This window comes from Staurois parvus, unplaced genomic scaffold (assembly GCF_062004578.1).
Source record: "Staurois parvus isolate SC_StPar_1 unplaced genomic scaffold, SC_StPar_1.0 ptg000034l, whole genome shotgun sequence".
Taxonomy (NCBI): domain Eukaryota; kingdom Metazoa; phylum Chordata; class Amphibia; order Anura; family Ranidae; genus Staurois; species Staurois parvus.
The window spans coordinates 3672768-3686364 of NW_028317830.1; the positions used below are offsets into that span (position 1 = coordinate 3672768).

A 13597-nucleotide genomic window follows, 5' to 3' on the forward strand; every position below is an offset into this window, starting at 1 on the left:
AACCCCACAACGTTGCAACATGTTGTATCATCTACTATACATGACATAGCCATATCGGATCACTCTCCAATTTCTATCATGATAAATTTCTTAGATCCTACACCGCACCCTAGGATATGGCGTTTCCCCTCGTTTTTGGCAAATAATCAGGAGCTTTCCCGGCAGCTACAAGACACCTGGGCAGATTTCCAATCTACTAATGCGGCTCATGTTTCTAATCCAAATTTATTTTGGGATACGGGGAAGGCGGTATTACGCGGTAAAATTATTGCTTTTACGTCATACATATAAAAAAAGAATTTTGCACCATTTCACGGAGGCTAGTAACCTTCTTAGACTGACTCAGCGGCAGGATGACGGACTCAAATACGCAGGACAATAGGACAGCTTGGGCGGACGCTAAGAACCAGTTCAACACTTGGGCGGCAGCACAGGAAACACTTCATCACTCATACCTTGACCTACAGTATCACAGGTTTGGTAACAAACCAGGAAAATTTTTGGCGCGCATGTGTAGGAAGCCTTTTACCCCCACACAATTCACCTCTTTAAAGGATTCTCAGGGGATACTTAAACAATCATCGGAAGAGATTATATCTATTCTGGAAAGTTTTTACGCAAATTTATATGGGCCGGACCCTATAGACCAGGCACGGGCGCACTCCTTTCTTGACAGCGTACATCTACCACAAATTGATCCAATAGCACTGCAATCTTTAAATGCCCCGATATCGCAGGCGGATATTTGTTTAGCTATTAGTTCCTTAGCCAATGGTAAAGCTCCAGGCCCGGACGGGTACACTTCTGAATTTTATAAACTTATGGATAAAACTCTCTCTCCTACTCTACAGCTGGTATATCAGTCTATTCAGGAGAGCGGGGTATATCTGCCATCAGCTTCGCAGGCCCACATTAAATTAATAGCCAAAAAAGGCAAGGACCCCTCGGACCCTGGTTCTTATCGACCGATTTCTCTCCTTAATCTAGATGCAAAGATTCTCTCCAAAATAGTAGCTAACCGTTTGGCCATCATTTTGCCCACCCTTATTCATCCTTCTCAAGCTGGCTTTATAAAGGGGCGCTCGGCCACCTCAAATATTCGCAAAGTGCTCACAGTTTTACATCAGGCTAAACATAACCCATTACAGGATCTAGCGATTGTTTCCCTCGACGCTGAAAAAGCGTTTGACAATGTAAGTTTTCAATGGCTTTATTCGGTCCTCACTAAATTTGGCTTTTCCGGACCGTTCACGCGTTTAATTCAGGCTATGTATTCCGCCCCGACGGCGCAGGTAGTGGCGGCGGGGAAAATATCCAATCCCATTCCATTACATAAGGGTACAAGACAAGGCTGCCCATTGTCCCCCCTGCTTTTCAACTTAGCTTTAGAACCCTTAGCCCGCTTTCTGTTGTTTCAATCACGACTCCATGGCATTCAAATTGCCCAACAGGATCTTCGTCTAGCTTTATTTGCGGACGACATACTAATATTCACCTCCAACCCGACTCTAGACTTACCGTACATTCAATCCGTTTTCGCAGATTTTCGATGCTGCTCGGGCCTCCGTATTAATTTTGCGAAAAGTGAGGTTCTGCCGTTGTATCACGCTCGACTCCCTGAGTGGGCTGGCGACTCACTCTTTAAAATTAATACGAACCATATCACTTATCTAGGTATTAAAATTGGGAAATTGGCCTCGTCCCTTTATTCTCTGAACTATTCACCAGTAATTCAAAAAATTTTAGGGGAATTGGAAATGTGGAAAGAACTGCCATTATCACTTATGGGTAGAGTCCATCTCTTCAAGATGACGAGTTTTCCAAAGCTTCTGTATCCTCTTCAAACTATCCCTCTCCTGCTCAAACATACGGATATAGTCAGGCTGAATAAAGCGATTTCTAGTTTCTTATGGAGGGGGCGCCGTCCGCGAATAGCTATACATAAGTTGTTTCTTCCTAGATGTGAGGGTGGTCTGGGCCTTCCTAACATTAGGCTTTACAATCTATCTTGTATTTTACGGGTGTGTGTAGATTGGATCTCCCGTTCGTCCGTGTTTTCTAATTACCGACTCGAATCTGCCATGGTGAGCCCATATGATCTGTCGGCCCTTTTACATTCTAATTCTGCCTCACTTCCTCCGCATCTTCAACACAATCCACTCATACGGGACACCCTCTTCACATGGAGGGAGGTCAGACGTAGACTAGGAGTTTCTCCCTGGCTGTCTCGATATCTTCCTATTCATCACAATCCTTCCTTTTCTGTCTCTCAACAGTATGCAGCTTATGAAAAGTGGTATGACCAGGGTCTTAGATTTGTAAGTCAGTTGTATGACTCAGCATCAGGATCCCCCCTTCCGTTCCAACAAATTCTCAGCGCGTTTGACTTACCTTCACATCATTTTTTGTATATTTTGCAAGTTAGGAATTATGTGAATTCCATAGTACAAAATAAGTCTTCTTGCTTTTGTTCTACTATGATAGAAGTCCTTGTAAGGAATCAAAAATACAACATATCCAATATCTATGGTCAACTATCTATGCACTATGCAAAACCGCTGGATTCTTATACTTCCATCAAAACGTGGATACGAGACTTTGACAATGCCTTCACCGCGGAGCAATTGCTCACAGGTTTTAATACTACCTGTGCGTTCAATACGAACAAATTTTGGAGGGAGCAGCAATTCAAAATTATGCACCATGCATATATGCCTTGCCTGTACTCCCGAGCAGACTCATTGATCTCTACATGCCCGCTCTGTGGTTCATATAAACCGTCACTTCATCACAGATTCTGGAATTGTCCACGGGTCTGTATCTTTTGGAACCAACTTTTGAACTTTGTGCTTTTCGTCACTACTCTCCAGTTACCTAGGGACCCGCTGCTTCTTCTCTTTGGCAATCTGGAAATATCAGTGTCTGCTGCCTCACACTGCAATCTTGCTTTGTTCAGAGCAACCAAACCTTGGCTATCCATTTGCTTGATGGCGGCGAGAAGGTCTATTTTGAAAAAATGGGTCTCCAACTGTCCACCTACCATCTCAGACGTCAAATTGGAACTCAACTTTCTACTTCGATTGGATCGGCTTGGTCTGCATATAGCTCCTTCTACAACAGGAGTGGAAAAGTTCAACCGCAAGTGGGGTCAATATGTTTCAAAAGTTCTCCCAAGTCCTGAGCCCCAGCACCCTTCTCATGGTTCTCTAAGCTAGATTTAAGCTAGTTTCCAGGGTATTCCTGATGCATGGTGATTCTATTGCTCAAGGGGTCAAATGATTGCAACATTATAAATGCTGTGTACCTCTCAGAAATCTCTTTTGTTCTCGCTTTGCTCCACTCCCACTTCGCCAATCTGGCTTATTAATCTCTCTCTCATTTTCCTGGCGGACCTATATGAAGTGGTCCCCTACTAGCACATCTTTATACATACTGATGCGCTGCTTCTCACTATACTTTAATATCTCATTATACTTTACTATCTTATTACTTTATCAGTCTATTACTTTTTTATCCTAATCTCTTTATCCTGGCTTGTTTTCATGGTCCTCTGGCCTCAGACTTTTGGTACATAACTTCTTGTACTCCAGTTCTCCTTTTTTTTCTTTCCCTTTTGGCATATTCTTTATATGCTGGCTTTTCCAACTCCCTGGTCTTATGTCCCTACTGCTCTATCTCTATCCTATATTTTTACTTTCTTTTTTCCTTTTTTAATCTCATGCACGATGACCTCCCTATCGGTCGATATGACAAATGGTTAACATTGCTCACGTCGCTTATTCTTTTGCTTTACGTATGTTTATATATATATATGTGATTTTTCGAAATCCTGCATACTTTAACTTCAAGCCCTTGTACCCTGACATATTACATGTGCTATATTTTCCCATAGATACTCTTCATTCCAAACTTCTCCATTCCCTCTCGGATTCTTTCGGGGCTTCTGTAATATGTTTATGAGTAAATTGTTATCCTGGAATTTATTCATCTGTTTTGGCATGTTGCCACGCTATGAATACTGACAAACCTCATCGTTGGTTATTTTGTGTGTACAATAAAACCCAATAAAGCTTCTTTTAAAAAAAAAAAAAATGATTTAATTACATCATTCATAATCATGAGGCGATTAAAAAAGTAACATAAAAGTAGCATACCCATTCATGTACTTAGTGTGAATAGTAACAGGTCCATTCCATGTCCTCATGTCACTTTCTCAAGTCCATTGGTAAAGAAGTCCAGTGAAAAAAAAAATATGAACTGACTTCTGTATGAATGATCTGTACATTGAACACAACTTATTGAATGCACTTAGAGAAGGTGATATAATGATATTGTGATGACCAAAACTGGACATTTGTTTATAAAGATCAAAGGCCCATTCACTGGTAATGGGGAGCGGGAAGCCTTGGATTAAATAAATGGGGACAATGGTAATGCAAAGATTTCATGAATACAACATCAGATAACATGGCAGTGGACATCTACGTACCCCAATGAATCCCCCACATCTACCATCTGATGGCCGTGTGATGAAAGTGATGTAACTTTTATTACTTCTTTCAATGATTCCTCGACAGTAATTGTCGTTCAGATGAAAGGCTGAGGTGTTGTATCCCCACTGCTCCAGGAGACATTTGCTGAACCTCACTTCTATGTTCTCCAGGCCACAGGTGACTTGTGGTTTACGATCATCTACAAATGTAGAATGAAAACCCATATTGATATACAGGATATTGTAAATATAATATACTGGAAGGTCTTTGTCATCCACCTGACTCATCTGCTTCACTCACAATGGATTGCTTAAAGCATAAGTTCACCTTTAGGAACATGTTACAACTGTTTTGATGGTGGAACAAGTTCCCACTCCTTGTCAGGAATGGACTCACCACTGGTGGTGGGACTCACCTGCTGTGTGGTCTGCAGTACCAGGGCTGGCCAGCGGGTGCTCTCAGCAATCGAGTCATCACCTGAGACTGATTGCAGGAGGTGTATTTAAGGAGTAGCCAGGTCTGCAGTCAGGGCCTTGGTGTATGTTTCCCATGAGCCCCTGTACCTGCATCCTGTCTGCTTCCTGCCTGATCCTGATTCTGCTTTGATCCTGACTCTGAACGAACTCTGCCTGTCCTGACCTCGGCTAGTCCTGACCACTCTTCTGCTCGCTCCTGGTACCCTGTTTGCCCGTTTGCTACCGACCTGGCCTGCCCGACTACGTTTGATTTGTATATATGGTTATCTGTTGGAGGTTGGGTTGTTTGCACTGTGTTATGTTTACCTTGCACTGCGTTTGTGTTGTTTAGTCTTTAATAAATTGTCTTGTTTACTCTATACCTGAAGCCTGTGTTTCCCTGTGTCAGTCCACACACCTCTGGTCATACCTGGAGCCCTGACACTCCTGCGGCCTCTGCCTGATCCACACCCTCCCTGCGACAGCAAGCCAAGATCTTGTCCCCACACTCGCTGTCACCATTTGAAAAAAAAATAACACAGCCATGTGTAGCTCCACCCACCAAGCTGCTTCATTCATTCATAGAGTTCTGTGAGTGGAAGAACTACAACTACTGTCAACTGTTATGCCTGACGGCTTGTAATTCTCAATGAACTACTCTGGAGCTGGTGAGCACTCTAGGTAGTTCATTGATCCTTCCTGTCACTCAGTAACCGCCCGCCAGTATGATGTATGGGCAGACAGTATAGTGGGAGAGTTTGCAGGATCCAGGCATTGCACCCACAATCTGATCATCACGGGTGCAATGCCTTACAGGCTGAAATGTGAAGAAAAAATACATGTACATGTTTTTTACCTGCAAATGTGTTGACTACATTTAGTAACTGAATGAATGGAGTGTTGGGTTTGTATTTCTTTAAAAAGACCCTTTGACTGTACACTGAAGTGAAGGGTAGAAACTTATTAACTCCCCTATTCTAGCAGGAAAGTAACATGTGGAACACCTTTTTGCAAATCCATCATGTCCCCCTAGGATACCAGTACTGCAAATGGTCTCCAATAACACAAAAACTGCTTTGTTTTTTTTTTTAAAGGAGATGGCTACTTTATATGAAGATTTCCTCTAGAAGAACCTTCTCAGAGCTGAAAGACATGCAGGCAGAGCTATTCAGCCATGGCCATAGTATCCGCTATCTTTGGGTAGAGGGGACATGCACATTCCCAATTTTTAATTCATAACTCTATCAATCTGAAAAGTGGAAACATCAAGTTTTTAAATTAATCTGAACCTGGTAACAATGCTGCTAGAGTGCAGGCAGAGGACATGGAAGAACATGTGTTATACCTCAAACTGGACTCAACACCCTGGATTTATGGAGGATCGGCCCAAGCCACCACTAAGCTCCGACCCCTCCTAATACTATGCCCCACCCCTTATTATTCAAGTTTAAAAGGACACGGCCTTTATTGGCTAATAAGAATTTGGCATTTAGAAGAAGAATGGCCGGGGGAGTGGCTTAGAACAAAGAAGGGACATGAATCAGTGCAGATTTGGACAGAAAGCAATGTTCTCAGTACAGCCTGAACCTGGAATCTAATGGGCTCACCAAAGACACAGAAACTGATAGAAGAAAGGAGATGGAACTTTAACAATATTAGACCATTATAAGTCAGAATATGTTTATTTTAAAACTGCATTTTTAACATTATTTGTCAAAATCAGGAAGTGTGTCTAATCATCCTACCAAAGACACCAGACTAGTACAGGCTACTATGTAGTTTTCTTCCATAATCTCTTCAATTTTATTGCACTTATCAAATATCAGTATCTTTAAAGGATATGTTCACCTTTGGGAACGTATTTCATGTTCCACCAGCTATTGTTCCCATAGCCACAGCCGCTGCCCACCGCCCCCCTCCCTTCGACAGATAATACGGGGAGACGTTCCCCCATACTATCTCTCAGATTTGACAACAGAATGGTGATGTGGGGCTCTGCCCACACGTCATTCATCCACAGACTTCCATGAATGAATGAACTACAAGTCCCAACAGCCTTAGTGGCTGTGTGCTTGTAGTGCTCACTGAATGACCACGGCGCTGTGGAGTTCTATGGTAGTTCATTGATTTGTCCTGTCAGTATATCTTCTTGTTCGTACATCCCATACACTGTGTACACCCCCTAATCCTGTACTCCCCGTACACCCCCTACATCCTGTACATTCTGTACACCCCATACACCCTATACACCCCTTACATCATGTAAACCCGTACACCCCATACACCCCATACACCCCATACATCTCATACATCCCATACACCCCGTACATCCCGTATACCCCATACACCCCATACATCCCATACACCCCGTACATCCCATACACCCCATACATCCCATACACCCCATACACCCCATACATCCCATACACCCCCTACATCCTGTACATTCTGTACACCCCATACACCCTATACACCCCTTACATCATGTAAACCCGTACACCCCATACATCATGTAAACCCATACACCCCATATACCTCATACACCCCATACATCCCATACATCCCGTACATCCCCTGTACCCCATACACCCCATACATCCCATACACCCCATACATCCCTTACACCCGTAATCCTGTACTCCCCGTACACCCCCTAGATCCTGTACATTCTGTACACCCCGTACACTCTATACAGCCCTTACATCATGTAAACCCGTACACCCCATACACCCCGTACATCCCATATACCCCATACACCCCGTACATCCCATACACCCGTACATCCCATACACCCCATACATCCCATACACCCCGTACATCCCATACATCCCATATATCTCGTACATCCCATGCACCCCGTACATCCCATACACCCCGTACATCCCATATACCCCATACATCCCATACACCCCGTATATCCCATACACCCCGTACATCCCATACATCTCATACACCCTGTACATCCCATACACCCCATACATCCCATACACCCCATACATCCCATACATCCCATACACCCCATACATCCCATACACCCCATACATCCCATACATCCCATACATCTCTTACATCCCATACATCCCGTACATCCCGTATACCCCATACACCCCATACACTTTGAACATCCCATACACCCCGTACATCCCATACACCCCGTACATCCTATACATCTCATACACCCCATACAGCCCGTACATCCCATACACCCCGTACATCCCATACACCCCGTACATCCTATCCATCTCATACACCCCATACAGCCCGTACATCCCATACACCCCGTACATCCTATACATCCCATACACCCCGTACATCCCATACACCCCGTACATCCTATACATCCCATACACCCCATACAGCCCGTACATCCTGTACAGCCAAGCAGATATTCTGACAGGTCTGCAGGAGACCTGCATTGCATCAGTGATCTACTGATCGCTGGTACAATGCTTTCCAGGCTCTTGTAGACAAAAATAATAAATGCACATTTTTTTACCTGCAAAAAATGTGCGTTTAATATTTTGGTCTAAAAAGGTGATCCTTTAAAGTTGAATAATAACCTATTTGTAAATAAAATTTATCACGTATCAATATAAGTGATTCAAAAAGAATGTAAACTTAAAGTGTTCAGAAAAAAAAATGTAATCATTGCAATATCAAACAACATGAAGCAATGATTAAAATAGTGAATAAAAAAAGTCCACAGTGAAACAATCTTCAGTGAATTCTTCACTTGAAAGAACAATGGTGTCTTGATCCTTTAAATCCACCACCAAGATCATGTGCAACACCACAAGTGTCCTTTAACCAGCACCACTAGGAACTCACCAGATATTAAGCTGCAGTTATCCATACAGCTAATCACACATATATACAGATGATGACTTCACTCCTCCAAAGTAACCAAAATGCAATCTTCCTCCACAGTAGGGATTACCCCAAGCATTCTAAGGCACTACGTGTGAAGAGCCACTCATAACCACAAAGAGAAAGCTCGTATAGTGTAGTATTTTACCAAAAAAGGGCAATAAAGCTCACTTTAAATAAAAACTAATCTAAATCACACAATATTCCAATTCAGCAGTGATAAAACTACAATAGTTTTGCTCCAGTAGCAATCAAACAATAAAAATTGCTCAACAAACATTTACAAAAATGTCCGTCAGTTGCAGAAGCAAAAGCAGTGGCATGACGTCGGCACATAGTTCTGTCCCAATGTGTTCCGTGTGAAGGAACATCCTCAGGGGATTTCCACATAGTACCTTAGCATGCTTGGGGTGATCCCTACTGTGGAGGGAGATTGTGTTTTGTCTACTTTGGAAGAGTGAAGTCCTCATCTCTGTATATGTGTGATTGGCTGCATGGATAACTGCAGCTTAATATCTGGTGAGCTCCTTTCTTTCCTTTAAATAGAAATCCTCATGTTTTATAACCTACAGTACCTTCTAGATTTCCTTGTTGTATTCCATCTTTACAGTAACAGCCAGGAACTCCGTCCACAATTCTACATTCCTCATCCGGAGCGCAGTCCACCCCTGAGCAGCTATATTTGGATTCTAGAAATGAAGGAACACAAAGAATGGTTTATAAACTGAAGAAAAGACAGCACATAAGTATCATACATACACATACTGTATATATAGATAGATATATTGTTTTACACATGAAGACAACACACTGAATGATGCTTTGTGCCAATACTTACCTGTACAATAGGCGAAGTTGCAGCCTGGTGGACTCTGTAGCTTATACACATAAAATCCTCCTGGACACATTTTCACAGAAATATTGAAAGGTTTTGTACAGCATCCCTCATACGTGTTGGAACAAGCTACACGATTAACAATGCCGTCACTGCTTGTAGGGTGGGAGCCGTTCATCCAAATGGGGACAACAGTACCACAGCTAAATTGTGGTACGCAGTGCTCAGGGATTTGCTGGTTATATTCTCCTTTAAACCGATACCAGCCAGACAGGCCATAGTCACAATTATACCAATACCACCAATAATACCAGTAATTACTATAATCATATGTATTAGAAGTGCTGCGCCAGGGATCATTAAGTTCGGTGTAGCTGGAACAAGGTTCAATACAGGAATAGGATCCACTGTACTTAACACAGTCTTCATTAGAGCCACATGGAGTTCCTTGTTGGCATTCATTGACTTCACAGTGTCTTCCATCTCCATAATATCCATAGGAACAAGCACAGGTGTAGGATCCATAATAATAATTTGTACATGTAGCTACTGGATCACAGTCATTCAGAGATCTGTCCGCACACTCATCAATATCTACACAGCCAACTCCTTCTTTATATTCAAACCCGGAGTAACAATTACAGGTGTAAGATCCGGCAGTGTTCACACAGTAACCACTACCATAATAATAACAATCGTTGGTGTAATAATCCTGACATTCATCTATATCAGTACAAGATGTTCCGTCTCCAGCAAATCCCTCTTTACATGTGCACTCCCCGTATCCTCCAAATTCTGAACAAGTGGCATCTGGGTGGCAATCAGAATCAGAACAAGTTCCTAGAAAAGTGAAAAAAAAAGTGCTTTCTTGGGTAGGTGGGTTTATACAAAATAAAAAATAAAACAAATAAACAAAAAAATATATGTAATAGTATATATACACAATCCTACATCCACTGTTGAAACAGAGAAAGGCAAAAAACCCTCAAAAAAGCATGATTCAATTTGCTCCTGCAGGGGAAAAATGCCTTTGTCATCCCCCAATAGGAAATCAGACATACCCTGGATCAAATTTACCCATAAATATGTTAAATGCTAAAATGTTAAAATCAAAAACATGTAATGAACTCAACAGCCAATGTGTTTCTGGGGCCTCAGCCCACCCCCATCATCAGGACTTGAGAGAATGGCTTTTGGAGGACTTGAGCATGAAATAGGATCAGGATAATTGTGTTCCAAATGTATTGATTAGAGATGAGCGAATCGAAGCATCCGAAGTGGAATTCGAGTCGAATATCGGAAAAATTTCGATTCGTGCCGAATCCGAAAAACAGCCTAATTCGGACGCGCAAATCGAAATTTTTCCGAAAATGGCGGCTGACATGTGCGGCGACGGAGCGGGGATGTCGGGGAAGGCGCGCAGACAAGGCGCGCTGCCCCATAATGCATTCCTCAACGACATGTGATCGCATCAGCCAATCAGCAGCCAGCCAGCCAGCACTGTGTAATGGTCGAGGTATATATAGCGGCCATTTTGGAAATCTTCATTTGCCTGCAGTCATTGAACAGAGGCAGACCGCTCTGTACTAGGGACAGGGACAGAGTTAGGGCCACAGAAACGAGAATTGGGGACAGAGAGAAGTTACTTAGGGACAGAGAACCATTACTCAGGGACACAGACTTGTTAATGAGGGCCACAGAATCGTTATTTAGGGACAAAGAAACGCTAGTTAGGGCCACAGAATTCATACTCAGGGACAGACAGAATTGTTACTCAGTGCCAGAGAATTGTTACTTAGGGCCACAGAAACGTTATTAGGGCCACAGAATTTTTACTCAGGGACAGACAGAATTGTTACTGAGTGCCAGAGAATTGTTACTCAGGGACAGACAGAATTGTTACTGAGTGCCAGAGAATTCTTACTCAGGGCCACAGAATTCATTCTCAGGGACAGACAGAATTGTTACTCAGGGACAGACAGAATTGTTACTGAGTGCCAGAGAATTGTTACTCAGGGACAGACAGAATTGTTACTGAGTGCCAGAGAATTGTTACTCAGGGACAGACAGAATTGTTACTGAGTGCCAGAGAATTGTTACTCAGGGACAGACAGAATTGTTACTGAGTGCCAGAGAATTGTTACTCAGGGACAGACAGAATTGTTACTGAGTGCCAGAGAATTGTTACTCAGGGACAGACAGAATTGTTACTGAGTGCCAGAGAATTGTTACTCAGGGACAGACAGAATTGTTACTGAGTGCCAGAGAATTGTTACTCAGGGACAGACAGAATTGTTACTGAGTGCCAGAGAATTGTTACTCGCACAGACACAAAATTGTTACTTGCACAGACACAGAATTGTTACTCGCACAGACACAGAATTGTTACTCAGGGCCACAGAATTCATACTCAGGGACAGACAGAATTGTTACTGAGTGCCAGAGAATTGTTACTCAGGGACAGACAGAATTGTTACTGAGTGCCAGAGAATTGTTACTCAGGGACAGACAGAATTGTTACTGAGTGCCAGAGAATTGTTACTCGCACAGACACAAAATTGTTACTTGCACAGACACAGAATTGTTACTCGCACAGACACAGAATTGTTACTCAGGGCCACAGAATTCATACTCAGGGACAGACAGAATTGTTACTGAGTGCCAGAGAATTGTTACTCAGGGACAGACAGAATTGTTACTGAGTGCCAGAGAATTGTTACTCAGGGACAGACAGAATTGTTACTGAGTGCCAGAGAATTGTTACTCGCACAGACACAAAATTGTTACTTGCACAGACACAGAATTGTTACTCGCACAGACACAGAATTGTTACTCAGGGCCACAGAATTCATACTCAGGGACAGACAGAATTGTTACTGAGTGCCAGAGAATTGTTACTCGGGGACAGACAGAATTGTTACTGAGTGCCAGAGAATTGTTACTCAGGGACAGACAGAATTGTTACTGAGTGCCAGAGAATTGTTACTCGCACAGACACAAAATTGTTACTTGCACAGACACAGAATTGTTACTCGCACAGACACAGAATTGTTACTCAGGGCCACAGAATTCATACTCAGGGATAGACAGAATTGTTACTGAGTGCCAGAGAATTGTTACTCAGGGACAGACAGAATTGTTACTGAGTGCCAGAGAATTGTTACTCAGGGACAGACAGAATTGTTACTGAGTGCCAGAGAATTGTTACTCAGGGACAGACAGAATTGTTACTGAGTGCCAGAGAATTGTTACTCAGGGACAGACAGAATTGTTACTGAGTGCCAGAGAATTGTTACTCGCACAGACACAAAATTGTTACTTGCACAGACACAGAATTGTTACTCGCACAGACACAGAATTGTTACTCAGGGCCACAGAATTCATACTCAGGGATAGACAGAATTGTTACTGAGTGCCAGAGAATTGTTACTCAGGGACAGACAGAATTGTTACTGAGTGCCAGAGAATTGTTACTCAGGGACAGACAGAATTGTTACTGAGTGCCAGAGAATTGTTACTCGCACAGACACAAAATTGTTACTTGCACAGACACAGAATTGTTACTCGCACAGACACAGAATTGTTACTCAGGGCGACAGAATTCATACTCAGGGACAGACAGAATTGTTACTGAGTGCCAGAGAATTGTTACTCAGGGACAGACAGAATTGTTACTGAGTGCCAGAGAATTGTTACTCAGGGACAGACAGAATTGTTACTGAGTGCCAGAGAATTGTTACTCGCACAGACACAAAATTGTTACTTGCACAGACACAGAATTGTTACTCGCACAGACACAGAATTGTTACTCAGGGCCACAGAATTCATACTCAGGGATAGACAGAATTGTTACTGAGTGCCAGAGAATTGTTACTCAGGGACAGACAGAATTGTTACTGAGTGCCAGAGAATTGTTACTCAGGGACAGACAGAATTGTTACTGAGTG

General features: G+C 42.7%; 1 protein-coding gene across 2 annotated transcripts in view; it reads right to left on the reverse strand.

Moving 5' to 3' along the window:
- LOC149470714 (uromodulin-like) overlaps nucleotides 1-13597 on the reverse strand; it is a 72830-nt gene that overhangs the window by 20860 nt on the left and 38373 nt on the right. For both annotated transcript variants that reach the window (XM_089661690.1, XM_089661683.1), the window contains 3 exons: nucleotides 9654-10490; nucleotides 9391-9504; nucleotides 4490-4692 (listed from right to left, as the gene is read on the reverse strand). In XM_089661690.1, the coding sequence (XP_089517816.1) occupies nucleotides 4490-4692; nucleotides 9391-9504; nucleotides 9654-10490 (1154 nt within the window). The remainder of the gene's footprint in view (nucleotides 1-4489; nucleotides 4693-9390; nucleotides 9505-9653; nucleotides 10491-13597) is intronic.